Below are 20508 nucleotides of genomic sequence, written 5' to 3'. Positions count from 1 at the left end.
TCTACTCTGTCTTCAGCCAAGAGAGACAAAGTCACACTACGTAACAAGCTATTGGAAGAAAAGGAAGGGAGAGAAGAGGAAGGGTTTATGGGGCTGTCACGTAAAAGACTCCTGAGTAACATAGGGACCAAAAGAACACAGAGAACAGAGGTTTTGAGAATGTAGTTGTGGGTTATGAATTGGATCTTCCCTAACATACTTTGAAAGACAGAAAGAAAAACTGGAATTCTTTCTGAAATCCTTTGGCTACTGGGCTGTGCATCTGTGAGCAGAATTTTAAACAAAGCCTTGACTGTGTGGGGCCCTGGGATCTATTTGGGTGACAGATCCTGCTACAGAAACTTCTCTGCTCACAACATCCTTCCCCTTGCCCTCTTTATCCGATCCTCCCCAAAAGGCACGGCACAATTCAGAACATCCTTCTCCCCACAAGCCTCCCTGACGTCTCTTATGGGATTGGATGATCCTCGCTGGGGTTCCCAGAGCATCCTGTGCTCCCCTGCGTTCACTCACAGCGCCTGTGTTATGACTGTTTATTTTTCTGTTTATCCAAGTAGAGCATCAGCTCCTTAGGGCCAAGATTTAGTATTGAATTTCCACATTTGTGAGCCTGGCACCATGTCTAGCACACACATATTCAATAATTAAGATGATCTAGTCTCCCTCAAGCTCAAAAATTTACTTCACCAAAATAATGAGAGGAAAATGATTCTTAACACAAGCTGAGTTTCTTGCCTGAGCACCAGCATCTCTGCTACCTCTGCAGAGCCTCAGGTACTCTGCGTGTCAGTCTTGTACGCTATGAAAACATCTCACATGAATACTCAGTCTGTGGACCGGGGAGGAGAGTGGAGAGTGTGTGCGATTTAAAAATTATGACCGACGAAAAGCATCTAAAAAGTTACTGCAGATTGGTTTGTGTGTCAAGGTCCCACTTTAGATAACTAGTAACAGAGTGGCCAAGCCTGCCATAGGTCTGTATAAAAGCCACAACAGAAGAGGTCCTCCAGAGTTGTGGAAAGGGGAGCAGAGGTGGGCAACACGGGTTTTCTTCTCTTTGCTCCTTGTCCCCAAAAGTACGCCCAAGAACTCAATGAGCCTTTTGACGTTAACTCAAGGCTAGAAAGGAGAATGATCCACTTTTAGCTTAGCATCACACACGACTTACGTTGGAGGCAAGTTAATCTTCAAAGTGGAAAGGGTCTTTCAGACCAGACCAAAAGGAAGATCTTTCTCCACACTCCTACCGACGCCTAAAACATCCAACCTTCCCCAGAAGTGAGACCAGGCAGGGTAGAGATAGCAACTCATGGGGGATGTAAAGGACAGAAATTGATGGGCCTTGAGGAGGATGCAGAATAAAGGAGAAAAAGAAGAGCACTTTTTAATGGGGAAAGGGGACATGATGGAAATGCCCAATGGTACAGGGCACATGCATGGTACACCGTCATCCTGACCTAAGGCTTCACATCCATGAAAAGAAGCCAGGGAAACATGCAAATAGGCGAGACAAACTACTCTCCTCATCTCCGCTACCTTATGGACTCAGCGCAGACTGGTGGACTACACAAACCAGAAGCAAAGGCCTGATCAGCTAGCCTCTGGGAGGCTGAGAGGGCCTGATCACTTTCTTATGGGTTCTGCTCCCTTTCCCATCCCAAAGTGCTACAATTACACAGGGAAAGAGAAAAGGCCTCCCAGTACATCCTCAAACATGTAATGAACATCTGGCAGCCTCAGAGAGACCAGAATTCAGGAGCCAAGGCCCTGCAAAGTGAGAGAGTGGCATGGACATATATACACTACCAAATGTAAAACAGACAGCTAGTGGGAAGCAGCCGCATAGCACAGGGAGATCAGCTCAGTGCTTTGTGTCCACCTAGAGGGGTGGGATAGGGAGGGAGGGAGGGAGGGAGGGAGACGCAAGAGAGAGGGGATGGGGATATACTTATGCATATAGCTGTTTCACTTTGTTATACAGCAGAAACTAACACACCATTGTGAAGCAATTATACTCCAATAAAGATGCTAAAAAAAATTTTTTTTTAAAAAAGAGCCAAGGTCCTGGAATACAGAAGCTCACAAGCCAGCTGTGCCTCCAACAGGCAAAACAAGAACCCAGGGGGAGGAATACGCTCTCTAGTACGAAGCTGTGTGGTGCGGGCTGTCACTGCTACAGGATTCACAGGAGCAGGTCGTTAAAATCTGCTGTGCAGCCTATGAGAAAGAAGTGAGCTGTGAACAAGGATCATCTTGTTGGAAGTAATGGCTACTACCCAAGATGTGTGGCAAAACGAGATTCAAGGGAGAGTCACCAGCCCAGCCATCTGGAGACCATCAGTTCTTTGGCGGAACGGAAATACTTTTATGCTGCATTTTCCTGCTCCTCAGGGAAACAAAATCAAACAGTGTCTCTGACTCACAGTGCAGGCAATTTACCCTGATTCACAGGTAAATGCACAACATCTCACACAAAAACTCCCTGTGGCCATTTATCTTGGCAAAAAATAATTAAAATCGTATGGTTTTTTAATATACCTGATTGGCTGTGATGATGCATCAGATTTCCTCAAGATGTAAAAAATAATGTATGTGTTTGATTCATTCTTCCTTCTCTTGGCACTGGCAAAGTCAAGTATCTAGAACCTGAGGTGCTCATATCCTAGAATGTAAGCTCCACTGGGGCAGAGAATTTTGTCTCTATCCCAAGGCCTCAGACAGTCCCTGTCACACTGATTCCTTAAATGAATGATGAAAAGAATGACTCCCACATATGCCCCTCACCCTCCACCTCATCCACCTGGACTACACCTCACATTAAAAAATCATCCTTATAAAAGAAACAACCATATCTCTAAGGCCAGCATTTCACAACCTTGGTACTGTTGACACTGCGGGGTAGGGGGGCGTGCAGGGAGTCATGTGCATGGTAGGACATTTAGCAACATTCCTGGCCTCTACTCACTAGATGCCAGTAGCACCGTCCCCCCCCCGCACCCCACCCCCAGTTGTGGCAATCAAAAATATCCCCAGGGGCTTCCCTGGTGGCGCAGTGGTTGAGAGTCCACCTGCCGATGCAGGGGACGTGGGTTCGTGCCCCGGTCCAGGAGGATCCCACAGGCCTCAGAGCGGCTAGGCCCGTGAGCCATGGCCGCTGAGCCTGCGCGTCCGGAGCCTGTGCTCCGCAATGGGAGAGGCCACAACAGTGAGAGGCTCGCATACCGCAAAAAAAAAAAAAAGGTCCCCAGACATTGCCAAACGTCCCCTGGGGGCAAACTCTTCCCTAGTTGGGAATCACTGCTCTAGGCCTGCAGACAGCTCCCAAAGAGCTGACAGATGCAGAGAACTCATGTTTCCCATCTCCTGCACGATGCTGAGACAGCAGCCAGGGGAAACCCTTCTCCCTGCCTCTTCTGAGGTGAGTGCACCGGAAGGCCTGAGGTAGGAGGAAATACTGGCTAATGAAAGTCAGGCAGATGTCTTGAACACAAATGAAGACTGAGATGGGGGCCCCAGCTTTGTCTGTATTTGACGGGAGAAACCATTTTACCATCAGGCTGGGAATGAAGTGGGTTTCTAATGATCTCCTCTCACCCTCGTCCAACACAAGGGTATAAAAACCTCTACACGTTGTAGCAGTAGCAGGGGATCTGTCCGTAGCAATTTCACTTAGAATCAATTTCACTTAGAATCAGACTTGGAGCATCTGCTCCTGCCCCTAATTATGAACAAGGCTGGGATTTGTTAATATCTCCACAAGTTTAATGTCTCCACAACAAACTCAGGAGGAATCAGAGAAACATTCCTCCAACTTGGGACTCTTGCAGGCATCATCTTACCTGTATTAACTCAGTACCTGCACATATCTTGGCATGTCAAGCTTCTATCACATTCTCCTTCTTTACCAAAAAAATCACTAATAGCCAATGCTGGCAAGGGTGCAATAAAACGTACCTTCCATAATTCTGGGGGTAGAATCAATACAACATGGTAACATACACCAATGGCCTTTAAAATGCAATGTCAGTACACCGTGTATCTCCACTTCTGGGAATATATGGTAAGGAAATCTAACTGTTGAAAGGTTCATATGCCCAAATGTTCATCATATAATTATTTACATTAAGGAAAAATGGAAGCAACCAATTGTTTACTGTCAGATATTTTAGTCTGGTATATTGCAGTATGTACAGTCAATGGACTAATATATACCATTAAAATGTCATTTACAAACAACAGTATCATGCTATACTAAAATGTTTATGCTGTGTCATTAAATGAAAAAGAGACAGAGAGAGGAAAAAAAACCAAATCATATTAACAGCATGATATCAACCATGAACATTAAAACTCTGACATTAAGACTTTGGGAAGCAAATAGACCTCCCCCCACCAACACACACACACACACATATTTTAACAGTGACTGCATATGGGAAGGAAGTAAATTATTTCTCTTTTTCTGTATCATCTAAATCCTCTTTCCAAATTAGCTCTGTCTTTCAACTAGGAAAAGAACAATTTAAAGTCAAAACTCACAATAGAGCATAAATATATCCCTTCCATATTCCCTTTAACCTAGTTTTCCCCCCAATGTTACAAAATAACATTGTGTAAGTTTAAGGTACACAAGTGATTATTTGATTCACGTATGTACTGTGAAATGATTACCAACCATAATAAAATTAGTTAACACATCCATCACCTCATATAATTACCACTTTGATGTTGTTACGGTGAGAACATTTAAGATCTACTCTCCTAACAAGTTTCAAGTATACAATACAGTATTTTTACCTATAGTCACCATGCTACACATTAGATTCCCAGAACTTACTTGCCTTATAACTGGAAATTTGTACCCTCTGACCAACATCTCCTTATTTCCTCCACCCCCTGGCAAATACCACTCTACTCTCTGTTTCTATGAGTTTGGTTTTTCTAGACTCCACATAAATGATACCATACAGCAATTTTCTTTCTCTGACTTTTACGTCATTTAGCATAACACCCTCAAGGTTCATCCATATTCTCACAAATTGCAGAATTTCCTTCTTTTTCATGGTTGAATAATATTCCATCGTGCATATATCCCATATTTTCTTTATTCATTCATGTATCTAGGGGCACTAAAGTTGTTTCTGTGTCTTGGCTATTGCAAATAATGCCACAATGAATGTAGAAGTGCAGATATCACTTCAAGACAGTAATTTCCTGTGTTTTCATGTAGAGTTTTATGGTATCGGGTCTTTTATTTTGGGGCGGGGGGTTATAGTTGCCTTACAATGTTGGGTTAGTTTCTGATGTACAACAAAGTGAATCAGCTATGTATATACACATATCCCCTCCCTCTTGGACCTCCCTCCCTCCCTCCCACCTACCCCCATCCCAACCATCTAGGTCACCACAGAGCACCAAGCTGAGCTCCCTGCACTATACATCAGGTTCCCACTAGCTATCTGTTTTACACATGGTAGTGTATATTTGTCAATCCCAATCTCCCAATTCATCTCACCCCCTCTCCCCCCACCGCCATGTCCACATGTGCATTCTCTACATCTGCATCTCTATTCCTGCCCTGCAGATAGGTTCATCTGTACCATTTTTCTAGATTCCACATACATGCATTAATATACAATATTTGTTTTTCTCTTTCTGACTTACTTCATTCTGTATGACAGACTCTAGGTCCATCCACCTCTCTACAGGGAAGAAGCTCCTTGACATTGATCTTGGCAGGAATTTTTTGGATATGACACCAAAAGCACAAGCAACAAAACAAGTGGGACTACATCAAACTAAAAAGCTTCTGCACAGCAAAAGAAACCATCAACAAAATGGAAAGGCAACCTATGAAATGGGAGAAAATACTTGCAAACCTTGTATTGGATAAGGGGTTAATATTCAAAATATATAAGAAACTCATACAACTCAATGACAAAACAAAACCTGATTAAAAAATAGGCTGAGGGGCTTCCTTGGTGGCGCAGTGGTTGACAGTCCGCCTGCCGATGCAGGGGACACGGGTTCGTGCCCCGGTCCGGGAAGATCCCACATGCCCCAGAGCGGCTAGGCCCGTGAGCCATGGCCGCTAAGCCTGCACGTCCGGAGGCTGTGCTCCGCAACAAGATAGGCCACCACAGTGAGAGGCCTTCGTACCGCAAAAAAAGTAAAAATAAAAAAATAGGCTGAGGAACTGAATAGACATTTTTCCAAAGAAAACATCTAAATACCCAACAGGTTCATGAAAAGACGCTCAACAACAGTAATCATCAGGGAAATGCAAATCAGAACTATAGTGAGCTATTACTGCACACCTGTTAGAGCGGCTATTATCAAAAAAAGAAGAAAGAAAAAAAACAAGAAATAGCAAGTGTTGGCGAGGATGTGGAAAAAAGGGAACCCTTGCTCATTGTTAGTGGGAATGTACACTGATTCTGCCACTATGGAAAACAGTGTGAATGGTTCCTCAAAAAATTAAGAATAAAACTACCATATGATCTAGCACTCTCACTTCTGGGTATACAGCCAAAGGAAATGAAAACAGGAGTTTAAAAAGATATCTGCATTCCTATGTTTCTTACAGCATTATTCACAATAGCCAAGATATGGAAACAACCTAAGTGTCCATCAACAGATGAATGGATAAAGAAGATGCGGTGTATATATGCAATGGAATATATTCAACCATGAAAAATAAGGGAATCCTTCAATTCGTGACAACATAGGTGGAACTTGAGGGCATTATACTGAGATGTCAGAAAGAGAAAGACAAATACCATAAAATGTCACTTACATGTAGAATCTAAGAAAACTAAACTCACAGAAGCAGAGAGTAGAATGGTGGTTACTAGGAGCTGGGGGGTGGGGGAATTTGGGAGATGTCATCAAAGGGTACAAACTTGCAACTAAAAGATGAATAAGTTCTGGGGATCTAATGCACAGCATAGTGATATAACCAACTGTATTATATAGTTTGAAGTTGCTAAGAGCCTAGATCTTAAATGTTCTCACCACAAAAAAAATAATGATGATGATAAGTATGTGACATGATAGAGGTGTTAGCTAAAGCTACAGTAGTCATCATACTGCAATATATACATGTATCAAATCAACACTTTGGACATCTTAAACTTACATAATGTTACATGTCAACTGTATCTCAATTTTTAAAAAGTGCACATAAACAGGAAAAAAAGACAGTAATTTCATGTCCTTCAGATATATTATCAAAAGTGGGATTGCTGGATCATGTGGTAGTTCAACTTTTAATTTTTTTAAGGAACCTTCATGTTCTCCATAGTGGCTACACCAATTTACAATTCCACCAACACTGCACAAGGGCTCCCTTTTCTCCACATCCTCACCAACACTTGTTATCGCTCGGTGTTTTGATGGCAGCCATTCTAACAGGTGTGAGGTGAAAGCACATTGTGGCTTTGATTTACATTTCCCTGATAATTAGTGAGACTGAGCATCTTTTCATGTACCTGTTGGCCATTTGTGTATCTTCTTTGGAAAAATGTCTGTTCAGGTCCCTTTCCCATTTTTCAACTGAATTTTTTTTTTTTTTTTTTTTTTTGGCTATTGAGTTATATGAGTTCCTTATATATTTTGGATATTAACCCCTTATCAGATAGATTGTCTACAAATATCTTCTCCCATTCTGTAGGCTGCTTTTTCATTTTGTTGATCGTTTCTTTTGCTACAGAATCGTTTTAGTTTGATGTAGTCCCATTTGTTGACTTTCACTTTTGTCGCTTATGCTTTTGGTGTCATATTCTAAAACTCACTGCCAAGACCAATGTCAAGGAGTCTTCCCCCCTATGTTTTCTTCCAGGAGTTTTACAGTTTCAGGTCTTATGTTTAAGTCCTCAATCCATTCCTAGTTAATTTTTGTGAGTGGTATAAGATAGGGGTCCAATTTCTTTGCATGCAAATACCCAGTTTTCCCAACACCATTCATGGAAGAGACTATTTTTTCCCAACTGAGCTACCCTAGTTTATTTTTGTTCTTAGCACTTGCAACCAACTGTTGTATCTTAATCTGTGTATTGTTTTTCTCTCTCGACTAGAACATAGGCTCCACAAGGGTAGGCAAGTACCTGATACGTAAGAGATGAAATGGATTATGAATTAGATTGTGAAATTTGTTTTTAAAGTCTACAATCAGTAAAACAAAAATGTTGCTCCCAGTGAACTTTCATACACTAATGGAGGGAGAGTAACTGGCAGAACCATTTTTGGAAAACTATTTAACCACATCTCTGAACACTGAACATTCACCTACCTTATGAGCAATGGATTCCACACCTAGGTATGCACCCGAAAAAATGTACACGTAGATGCACCAGAAGACATGCCCAAGAAACTGCTATTCCATAACAGCCAAAACCCAGAAACTACCAAAGTGTCCCTCCACAAAGGAATAGGTAAATTAAGTTGTGGAGTATTTACACAGCACTGAGAATGAACAAACTACAGCCACACATAACAATGTATCACAAACTTAATGCTGAGCAAAAGAATCCAGCTACACACACAAAAACACCTCCTTATAACGCCATCTATAAAAGTATAAAAACAGGAAAATAATCTATAGTGTTGTAACTCAGGAGAGCTCTTCCCTGGGAGGGGAACAGGCAGGGAGTGTGGGGCTCACAAGACAGACTTCTCAGATGCTGGTAACATTCTGTCCCCTGACTGGGCAGCTGGATGTATGGTGTGTTCACTGCGTGAGAGCACATCAGGCGGCACATGCATGACTGGTACCCTCACCCTGCACATCTTCCACTCCAGCGAAACATACTCCCTACCTATGCAGGGCTGCTGAGGACCAGGACTCTTCTGCGATTCCCTCTCCACTCGCTACAGGCCTTGACCTGGAGCCAGGACAAGGCTCAACATATCCCGTTTCAGCATTTATACACATCAAGTCCTGTCTCACCTAAATGCTCCACCTCGATTGTATTGACCGACACCCTTTTGTTGCCAGTGTCTGGGTCCTAAACTCAGGCAAAATAGCAGGGGCCGCTCATGTATGTCAGTAAGAGTTGAATTAAGCTCATGTGGCTTGACCACCAGACAGATTCAGAGAAGAAGGCTTATGTGACTTTCTCCCAGAAACATGGCCCAGGTCCCAAGGCCTCTGGACATCCAGCTTGCCGGGACTGCTCTCGTCCCTTTGTAGACCAGGCCTTTCCCTTTGCAGAGGAACCCTCAATAGATACCAAGCACCTCTGTTTCTTCTCTTGGTCTTGGACAAGAGGGCTGTAGACTCCAGAGGACAGGGAGGATGTTTTGCTCCCTGCTACATCTTACTTGCCCAGCACAGTGCCTGGTACATAGTAGTCTGGCCAATGAGTATCTGTGATATGAACATATGAATACATGAACAAAGAAACAAAACTACTGAATCTGTGCACCAGGCTCTGGTTACTAGAAAGGTGAGAATCTAGGTTCAGGATGACCGTGGAAACAAAGAAATATTTTTTAAAACACATGCAAAGGTCTTTCTGAGGTAGGAGGAACTTTTCAACCACCAACTTAATCTTATAAAAAAAATAATAAATCACACAATTTATCTAACACCAGGAAAGACAGCATTATTTTACCTTTACCATGGATAGCATTTTCACTCTTTCACTCATTTCGTCTCATTCAAGATAGCTGGTCAAAGGTTACAGACCAGGTGCAGAGTCACAGCAAGGCTGGCCGGCTCAGATGGGAAGCAATGCCTTGGCCTGACGGAAGTACTGGACACACCAACCCCACCAAAGTCACAGAGGAATCAGCATGTCCCATGAGCACAGAAAGACCTGGAAACGTCCCAATTATCCCTTAACAATGGGGCTATTGAAACACTCCAAATAACCACACAAGTCTGTTCAATACACTTAACTACTTTCTTCCTCTTGGCAATAGTTTTGTCAATTGTAGGTACCATTAATTAGAGGAAATTCAGCAACATAGAGTAAAGCAAAGTTTGAGAGTTTGTTCAGTGGGCAACAAGGAATACTGCCATGTCCTGTTGATCCTCATAAATTTTCTAAACTTTGACAAGTCTTTGCTTTTATTGTTCCCTGATCTTTCCAAAATGATCTGGCCAACCAAGCATGAAGATTTACTATACCAAGAAGAGAGCTGCAGGTAGTACCACTGTCCGGCCCATATCCCTCAGACCTTCTCTGTCTTTCCAACTGATAGTACAGTCTTCCCTCTATATCCATGGATACAGAGCCCATGCATATGGAGGGCCACCCGTACTATGCCATTTTATATAAGGAACTTGAGCATCTGTGGGTTAGGTATCCACAGGGGGGACTGGAACCAATCCCACGCTGACACCAAGGGACGACTGTGATCTGCATCTCTGTGCCCACCTCCTGTGAGAGTGAACACTGTTTACTACATCCACCATCTTCGATACCCACTTCTCCATAAACCAAAGCCAATGTCAGAGTCAATGGAGTCAATGTCCTTCAGTTCATCTGTGCACAAAACATTATCAATCCTGCTAGAGAAGATGCAAAGTCAGACCAGAGTCGGCTGTGATCAGGCCCCTTTGGAGACAGGAAATTTGCTGAGATGACCACCTGGGAGTTTGTCATGGAGAAGGTTCCACATCAATTCCACCAAGCTCATGTGCATAAGCAGCCCTGATGCCCTAGAAGCAGTGACAAGTCAAAAGTCATTCTACTCCAGGAACATTTCACGACAATGGCTGCTGCGGAGACCTGTGCACATACACACACTGGAAAGCAAGCCCTTTCTTTCTACTGATGTCAATGGTAGCCCTGTTGACATAAGGGGGAAATACAGCACTCATAATTTACTCCACATCTTCAAATGCTCATTTTGTCTAAACTTGTATTATTCATTGGCGCTAACGGTGTTGGCTATTAGGGATGAATAATAATCCTCCAGGGTTTTTCTGAAAATACAGTCTGAGAACCACCTGCATCAGAATCACCTGGATTGCTTATTTAAAATGCAGGTTCCTGGGTGCCACCCTTGACCTATTCAAGACTGCTCTGGACTAGGAGGCTGAGATCTGCATTTTAAACAAGCCCCACCAGTGATTTTTTTTTCAATATTATAAAGGTGTAAGCCTGAGAACTGCTGCTCTAGCACCTTTCTCTGGGCATCTTCCCTTTTGTTTTGGCCATGAAGGGTCATCAGCAACTTGGCCTGGCCTTTCTTAGAACTGAGTTAAAGTGATTCCATTTACATGGTGGAAAAGGAAGGGTAGAGCTAAAATACAAAGTGGAGTCATTTGCTCTCTGCCTGTTTGTATTCTCCACGCTTTATCTCTGCAAAGACTGCCTGGAACACCTGCAATAAGCTCTACTTCCCTGCTCCAATCATAGGCGCCAATGGACTTGGCATCAATTCCTGCTCACCCACCACATAATTATGCTGGGGAATGTTGATGATGTCTTCTGTAGTGTGACATGTCACAGATCACACAGGAAGAGTTTGCAAATTATTACAAATAATTGTATAATATGTCCTTCCTTCCTTCCTTCCCCACTGCACCAAAGAAAACTTTGTCCTAAAGGATAAAGGGAGAGGGTCTCCTGAGGGACGTATTTGCATAGAACCCTAAGAAGGGAACCCAGTGAAGTTAATTTGGACATCAGTGTTATCCTTCCAGGAGAGTCCCCAGTAATTCACATCACTAGTCTGTGAATGCACCTTACCTCCTCCCTCAAAATAAATCAACATCCTGACGTCTGTCACAAGGACACTGGAAGGACCCAGACCCAGGGGCTATGATGCCACATACTGTCCAGCCCTCCAACTGCATGCATGTCTAAACTCTGAGCCTTGTGTGTGGAAATCTTGGTTTCCATCTTTAGCTTCCAAGCCTGGCATCCAGCTGGTTCTCAGAAATGGGAGTGGACAGACGGGGGTGGGGATGAGGGCAAGGAGCAGTCCATATATACCAGTCTCGTTTTTGAAACAGAAACTTCACAAATCACTCTGTCCAAGAAATTTTATGGTACCCTGATTTCTAAAGAGTAGTGGGAACTGTAGGAGCTTCCCTCTGTGGTCAAGTGTCTCCCCGGACACTTGACCACAGAGGGAAGGAGAAACTCATGGGCCCCAGACACCAGAGGAGCAGGAAGTCTTTTTTAAAGGGGGAGGCAGGGCGAGGGCTATTTACACGACAGAGATGTCTGTGCCAGGACCTACAACCAGAAAATTTAAAAAACGAACCACAGAGAACCGCAGACAGCCTTCCAGCCAGCAAGGAATAAAGACAGGCTCAAGGAAAATGGAACCAATTTCCCCAACATTTCTCCAAGACATGAGACAGAAAGCAACATCTATAGCTGTGCGTCAGCAACTCACCCATGCTCCCAGGGCCCAAGGTAAGAGAAGTGACCCTCAGAAATTGTTATCAGAATCACAGGTACGCCAGTCACTGAAAGATCACGAAAACCCCACAAAGCAGGTATGATCACTCCAGTTTTGTTTGTTTGTTTGTTTGTTTGTTTTGATTACTCCAGTTTTACAGATGAGGAAAGTGGTGCTGTAGCCAAGACCCAAGCTTATTCATGACAAGACTGGACGGTGAGCACAGGTTAAGAGGGGCCTCTTCACCAGGAAGAGCTTTGCACAGGTTCAGGGACTGTACCTGAATTGTGAAGGGGGTGAGCTTCTTTGTCAGGCTCACCCTGCCTCTCAACAGCACGGCCCATCTGTTGGTAACCATAATCAGTCAATTGCTAACAGAATGAAAGACACGTGTCAAAAGCCAGCATGACTTACTGGGGCCAGCCCTCTACAAGGAACAGGTCCTCCTCAGCCTGGAGGTGTGCAAAGTCCTGGTACAGAATAGTTCACTCCTTCGTTCATTCATTCACTCAGATTCAATCAAACATTCACTGAGCAGATTTCTGGGCTGGGCTCAGTGGTAAAGATCTGGGGACAATGAGCTCTGTACATCAGAGCTATAACTAAAAGGAGTTATGAAGTTGTAAGGTCCTGCTTAGAGATAGGGGTTAGACCAAAAAAAAAAAAAAAAGATGTTTTTCAATGTGTGTGTAACCTAGAATTTCCACCTACCAAACACTATAATCGCACATGTGCCAGTAATTCTTCAGGCTTTCCTTTCCCAGGGATTCATGGAGAGATGTGCTTAAGTAATCATTCAAATCAGTAAAATGCTAACAGACCACCTACTGTGTGCAAGCCATGATAAGACTCAGGCTCTTACTTCAGGAAGAATACAACTATTAAAGAAGCTAAAATATAAATACATACACCCATAAGTTGAGGAATAATGCATGAAAGTGTAATAAGAGTTGTTAATATTAATAAAAATAATAGCCTCCACTTAATACTTAACACTTAATTGAGTATTAAGCCAGACACTGCTAACAGCTTCACTTATATTAGCCAATTTACTCTCCATGCCAACCCAGGGAGGCTGATCAACACAGTGGACTCCTGTAATGTTTGCCCACAAGGCATCCATTTCCCCTTAAGAAACTACCCTTTAACCTTCCTTTAACCATGTAATCCAATGCAGTTCCCACCACCATTCTATGCCCAGGTCCCAGCCCCCACCCCAGGACTAGGCATGTACCCAGACCCAGCCAATTAGCATATATTCTACCAACTTGGCCACAGTGATTTACTGGAGAATGGGTGAATATAGGTAAGTCTGACAAGTCTCAATTCTGGGATTTTTGTGGCAATATGGAGACATAAAAACTACAGTATGTTATGAACGTGTAGTTGCCATGAGTCACCACATGGAACTAATCAGCCTGAGAACACAACCAACATGGGGAAATAAAACCCAAAGATGGGGGTGGGAAGATGGGGAAGTGGCAAGAAAATGATAAACATACACACACAAATCCGGTGGTGCAACCCAAGCCCATGGATCCAGCCTTATCTAGATGCATAGTTTATCAGTGGCATTTTCAGTTACACGAGTAAGTTTTCTTTTCCATTTAAGCCAGCTTGGACTAGATTTCAGTCACTTACCATTTGGAGTCCTCACCAATATAAAGTGGTCGTCCCCCACTTATTAAATGAGAAGTCAGGGATTCAGAGAGGACAAACAGCCTGAAACTGAATTAACTGTCTAAGGTTTTTTTTTCGGGGGTTGGGAGGGCACAATGACTGTGTGCACTGAGACCAGAAACCTGCAAAAGAGTCAGCCTGTCAATTGCTCAGGGCCTATTTTTCCCCTTCATCCACCAGTTCCAAGGTGGAGACACATGAGTCGCCCGGCTCTGGTCCCTTTTCTGCATTGTGAGTTTATTTCTTGTTTACCTCTACCCAGAGGGAGTAGTCCTCTAGGGTCCCGGCTCCATCCAGGGGTCTATTAAACTCTTCCTTCTGGACACTGTCTTCTTTCTTAGTAGTGCACAAAAATGGTACACCCTACAATTGACGGCATCTTATAGTGGAGGAAATATGACCAAAAACAAATACATGTAACCTTGCGCAAATTATTCAATGTCTTACAGGAAATTTCTTCCATTTGTAATGATCTCACCTGGGGAGATGAGACCAAGTATGAGCTTGGGTCTGAGGAATTTCCTAAGGAATATAAAGTCACCTCCCCAGGGCTTCCCTGGTGGCGCAGTGGTTGAGAGTCCGCCTGCCGATGCAGGGGACACGGGTTCGTGCCCCAATCCGGGAAGATCCCACATACCGCGGAGTGGCTGGGCCGGTGAGCCATGGCTGCTGAGCCTGCACGTCCGGAGCCTGTGCTCCACAACGGGAGAGGCCACAACAGTGAGAGGCCCGCATACCGTGCAAAAAAAAAAAAAAAAAAAAAGTCACCTCCCCAGAGGAAAGGTAAAATGAGCCATCCTGAAGGTGTTCATGTTTAGATATTGAGTGTGTTTGGTTTGAAATATACTACAATGAGTAAATGAGTAAGAAATGATTTATTATAAAATATTTAACTACTAACATTACTGTGTCTCCCCAAGCGAGATCAAATAGTTGAGCTAATGTTTATGCCCCACTCTTCCAGGGGAGGGGTACAGGTCTGGTGATCCATTTGGGACCAGTTCTTGCTTTTGACAATAATCTCATCAGTATCCAGGAGAGTACTTATCCTCCTAGCAATCCAGTTCTGCTGAAGCACTGTGGAGGCAGGGTTGGGAGGCCCAGGAGACACAGGGGAACTCAGCCTGGGAGGGTCAACTAGGGCAAAAGCTCTGCCATCCTTGCCAGGCAAAAACTAGGTTCTGTCTACAAGGGCAAACTGAAGGTTAGGACAGAAAATACAAGAATGGTCTTAGGGCTATCAACTTTTAAACTGTCCCTTTATAATGATTCCTGTGAAATAATTATTTCTATCAGTGGTCGTCTAGTACAGGGGATTTAAGATAGTGGGTTCATTAAAGAAAGTCAGGATGACAAACTCATTTAATTCTCCTTGAACCTGTTTAATCAAAATGATTTTCTGCTACTCTCTATTACAAGCCAAGTTTCTGTGGTGACAGATTAATGACTGATCCACTAAGCCACATCACCTCTCTTGTCACCAACCCCACCGACTAAGCCAGCCACCATTCTGTCAACAAGCCTCACTTGCCCTTGAAACTCATTATAGCTGAGACGTTAAGATCAAATGAGCAGATCAGATGCTCACTGCCACCCCAGTTCTGCTACAGAGACCACCAAATCCCACAGCGTGTGCACAAGAAGGAAAAAGCACGTGGGCTGGTCCTGTGGTCTCATTAGAATTACAAACTCAGGTCACTCTGGAGTAAGATAAATGCCAGCCAAGGCAACACTTGAGTCTTCGGGCCTGCTAAAGGTAATTATCCCGGAGTTAAATGTCAGGGCTAGTTTCATGAGTGCAAAAGAAAGAAAATGTCATGTTTGGTGTAAGCAACAGTATTATTTTAATCAAATCAGAAGCTCATTATTAGCAGAAGATAAGGCCTGATGTGACCCCGACAATAAGCTGTGTCCAGCGCCTAGCTTCCCACTCCACTCTGTCTCAACCTAAGGCTCTTCACTGATTTCCCTAAGACATAAAGCAGCAAAGACTTGCAGTGTGATACCAGTGGAGGCTCACAGCCAAAATCTACTCCGCTCTTGATGGGCTGCAGTGCAAGAGTCTCGCAAGAGTCTAGAGTCAAACTGCCTGGGTCCAGTCCAGCTGCTCCACAGCCTAGCTCTGTGGGCAAGAGACTTCACCTCCCAGTAAATAAGAACAACAGGACTTCTCTCCCAGAATCGTTATGAATATTAAATGAGATACTATATGTAAAGTACCTTAAACAATGCCTGGCACACTAAGTGCTGGATAAATGTTAGGTATCATCTATTTCTGCAATGTTTTCTTTTTTTTTTAAATTTCAACCAGCACATATTACCTTTATAAGAAAAAAACTTTAAAAAAATAACAATAGGAAAGAAATATTGACAGCGTAAGTTAAAGGATTTCATCCAGTAGACAAGTGGTTACCTGAGAGAAGAGATCACATTTATTTAACTTGCTCACCCTTTTGGCCACTGCCTAGCACATGGTAGACAGTCAAATATTTGCTGGAATGAATGGACGTACAAATGAATGTAGGAATTAACAGAGGAAATCTCCTTATAGGAATGGTTATGCAAAGCCAAATGAGATTCAGAAAAAAATCAGGAAAATGGTTGTGGCATCCTGACCCCTCAACCTCAAACCACAGAGGATTTTAACTCTGCACGCCAGTTGGAGCAGCTGGAGGTGGGAAATTACTGTACAACTTAAAACAAACACCTGCCTTCTTTATCTTCTCCTTCTTAATACTATATCTGTGCAAAAGTTTGGGTCTCCATCTGGCCAAAACATCCCAACTGCTAGTCTTTATACAAGAATAATGACCAAACTAACAGGCCACCAGTACACTTAGGAGCAAGCACCTGTATGTTGTTATATTCCTCCTGGCTCCATTGCTCCAGGCAACAAGCCACAGAGTAGTTGTGAAAGTCTGACTTCTGGAAAGAAGGCGACAGATTATTTGTGTATCTAGAACAACAGGACCTCTTCAAAGCATTAAGTAGGAGCTATCAGGTCATCTCTGGCAACATCACAGCACACTCAACAGGCAGGGGAACACGGAGCACACGGCCCGCCACCATTTCCATTTCAAATTTAGCCAATAACCACCGCCAATGGGTATCATCAACTCTCTAAAAGGAGCCCTTAGTTTTCAGTTTCACAAGTTCAAAAATCCCTTCTAAATATCTCTCTCCCAAATGCAAAAAAAGTGACAAGTCAGGGGAAAGGCAAGAAGTTTTCTTTCACGGTGACTTTCAAAACCAAGCATCGTAACAACCTCAGGGCCCGGTCTTTCAAAGTTATCAGTGGTTTCCACAAAACTCAAAAACAACAGCAGAGAAGCTGAGCTTTGCTAACCTCAAGTAAGGCCTGGCTCAGTGAAAAATGACCAGGCTGGCTGAGCAATGACACCATTAGCTGGGGCTTTACCGACTGTCCACTGAACTACTGGCTCCTGTAGGAAGCAAATTTTAGTGCTTGGTCCCAGGGGACCGAGGCTCTGTGGTCATTCCAAGTAAAAGGCCCAACTGAAGACACTCAGACTTGGCCTAAAAGAGCATCTAGTTTGCATTTCACAACACTTTAAAGAGGTTAATGGCATTAAATTATGTCTGACCCACAGCTAGCAACAGAAGACTCCAGGAAGCATATAAAATGGTTGATGATTGAAGATATTTGTGATTTTGAAGCATTTTGGATGTTTTTAAAATAGTATGCTGGATTAAGTTATCATTTTAAAAGAATATATGCTGCTAAAAATATTAGTTTAACACCTAAAATTGCTCCAGAAACAAAAAAGCAGTGCATTTGAACATAGAAGCTTTTCTCTTTCTGTTAAGCTTTGGACATTTTTACAAGGCGGAACTTCCTAATCATTCTAAGAATTACCTAGAATGTTCATTTAAAATATGGATTCCCAGCACTCATCTCAGAGCTATAGAATCAGAATCTCTGAGGAGGAAGGGGTGAGTGTGGGTGCTACAATTTAACAAGCACCCCAGGTGAGAGCTTCATGATCAGCCGGGTTTGTATCAATAAAAACACTGATCCAAGAATTTAAAATGTCACCATTTGCAAGGAAGATGAGAAGTGAAGAAAAGCCCAATCTTTCAAAATTTAAATCTGAATGGGAAACAAGAATAATTCCATATTTATGATACACCAAGACTAGAAAACCTTGAACAGACACAAAAGCAGAGTAAACCTTTCCATACCCAAAGACCAACAAGCACAGCCGCTTTCCATCTGACCCAGCTGCCACGCAAACCAAGGCGTGTGCAAAGGGGTCCTTGTCCTCCACACCTGGCCCAATTCTCCAGCTCCAGCCGAGTTAAGCATCTGCCCTGTTCCTCAACTCTATCTAAAATGTAATGGCAAAAGAAAGAAAAAAGCAAGATAGTTCCTATCCTATATGAGTCTGGGAATGGAAGCTTCCTTGGGGCATCTTTTGGGCATCTTGGCCATCTTTTTCAGCTGCAGGCAAAGGCAGTCAGTGCAGGGCTCCTTGGAGCGGAACCAAAAGGGGATCGAAGATGGTTAACAGACTAGATCAGGGACAGGAGGACGTGTGGCAGGGATCTCATGGTGCAGGGTGGTGGGGGGAGCAATAAGCCCTCAAATAACTTGTTCAATGAAAGTGTTTAATAGCCTCTTTCAAGGAAAAGACCACCATCAACTAGAGGGAGAGGGAAGAGGAACAGAGAGAAGAGAGATAAGTAAACCCCCGCTCAAGGCCTAGGCTCCTGTGGAATGGGACCTGGAGAGGTGCTCTTTAGAAAGTCCTAGAAGACACCTGGATTCACTGGATTCCTCAGGCCCTCCCTCTGCAAGGACTGGGCATGCCGGGCATGGGGCTAAGAGGAATCCAGTGTAGGAGGTGACTCGCACACATCTCCCACCTCAGGGAGCCCTGTGCCAAGAACAGGGGCTCGGTGGTATGGGTCTCTCCCAAAGGCAGGAGTTCCCGATGTTAAGTATCATCAAAGTTTTTCCTAGTCCCCTAGAAGCGAGAGGCCCCAGCCACCTGGGGCGGCCTTTGAAAGAGCCGGCAGCAGCTCCCACAGCACAGAGGGGATGCCATCTGCTGGAAAGACTGTGTCAGGTGCCTCTCGTCCAGCATCCTCTGGGGCGTACCTGGGGAGCCGCCCCCAGCCTGCGGCAGAAACAGGCAGCAGATTGCCTCTGGGTGCCCAGGAATAACTTTCTCCCCTCCTACAGCTCCCTCAGAGGAGCAATCCTCTGCCACCCAGGCTCCCCCTCACGGCGGTGGACCAACTCCACGAGGTGCCTCCTCCTTTTCCCTTCCCCTAAAGACGCCAAGGGTCAAAACCACCATGCTCCCACCCAACATTTCATCAGGCCTGTGGCCATGACTCTCCGAACCTCCTGGGACACCTGCCTCCCTACTCAATGAGCTGGGCTCACCCCAAACCTAACCTCTGCAGCAGGCATTCTTCTGGAACACCCTAGAGATGGTCTAAATAGCCGCTGCCTAGGGAGGTCTTCCAGGGGGCTTGGCAAAGTCAACCATCAGCGTTAGGAGATCTCAGAAGCTTAAGGAGCCTCTCCCTCCGCAGCTGCTCGCTATTTACACCATGTTTAGTACAGTCACCTCCCCCAGTCCGACAAATACACACACCTGGGCCACAGGTAACAGGCGGAGAGCATCAAGCCTTCGAAGTTCTCTTTAAAGTTCCTCTCAGGCAAGATGAAGCCCAGGAACCCCGAACCCACAAGCTGCCGGCCAAGTCTGCCCCAGTGCCCTCCCCACCCACTTCAGAGGCCCCCTCTGAGAGGCTCCCCCGCCCCCCGCAGGGCCCGGCGGCGGCTGTACTCACGTCTCGAAAGCGGTTCCAGTACTTGTCCCGGTCGTACTGGGAGACTGTGCTCAGCCACTGGTCATTGTCCAGGAAATTGCCGTTGTTGGGGCCCGCGCCTCCTGCGAGCGCGTCCAGGTGCCGGCTCTCGACCTGGAGGAAGCACCACGCCGCGGCGGCCGCCGCGAGCACCACGATCGCTGGCATCTGCGGGGCAGGGGCAAGCGGGGGCGGTGAGCGGGAGGCCAGGGCGGTGACGAGCCCCGCACCGGGCGCCCAGGACTGAGCGCCTCCGCCACCGGCCCCCGCTGTCGGCTTGGGGGGATCTCCCAGCAGGGACAGAGTCAGCCCTCGCACACCGGGGGCGGATCTACAGACCTAGGGACCCCGCTCATGAATGGGGGGCTCAGTTACAAATGAAGAGGCTGCGTCACAAATTAGGGGCCGCTATCAAACTACAGAGGACCTTGTCATCTATTCTCCGGGTGCCCCACTGGCCGCCACTCTCGGATAGGGGCTTCAGTAACCCTCCCCAAAAAACGGAGAGCCCTCGATCCGCAAGCGGCACTCCCAGAGACGGTGCACAGAGCCCCGGGGTAGGAAGACGGGGAAGAGGGCTCCGAGCAGCAGTCCAGGCTCCGGTTGAATGGGGTGGTGGTG

General features: G+C 44.9%; 1 protein-coding gene across 1 annotated transcript in view; it reads right to left on the bottom strand.

Annotated features, from left to right (window-relative positions):
- The window catches only part of SPOCK1 (SPARC (osteonectin), cwcv and kazal like domains proteoglycan 1), a 567180-nt gene extending 547125 nt beyond the window's left edge, over positions 1-20055 (bottom strand). The window contains exon 1 of the mRNA XM_032629178.1: positions 19870-20055. Coding sequence (XP_032485069.1) covers positions 19870-20055 — 186 coding nt within the window. The remainder of the gene's footprint in view (positions 1-19869) is intronic.
- Positions 20056-20508: the final 453 nt, after the last annotated feature.

This window comes from Phocoena sinus, chromosome 3 (genome assembly GCF_008692025.1).
Source record: "Phocoena sinus isolate mPhoSin1 chromosome 3, mPhoSin1.pri, whole genome shotgun sequence".
NCBI lineage: Eukaryota > Metazoa > Chordata > Mammalia > Artiodactyla > Phocoenidae > Phocoena > Phocoena sinus.
This window is presented reverse-complemented; position numbering and strand designations above follow the sequence as displayed.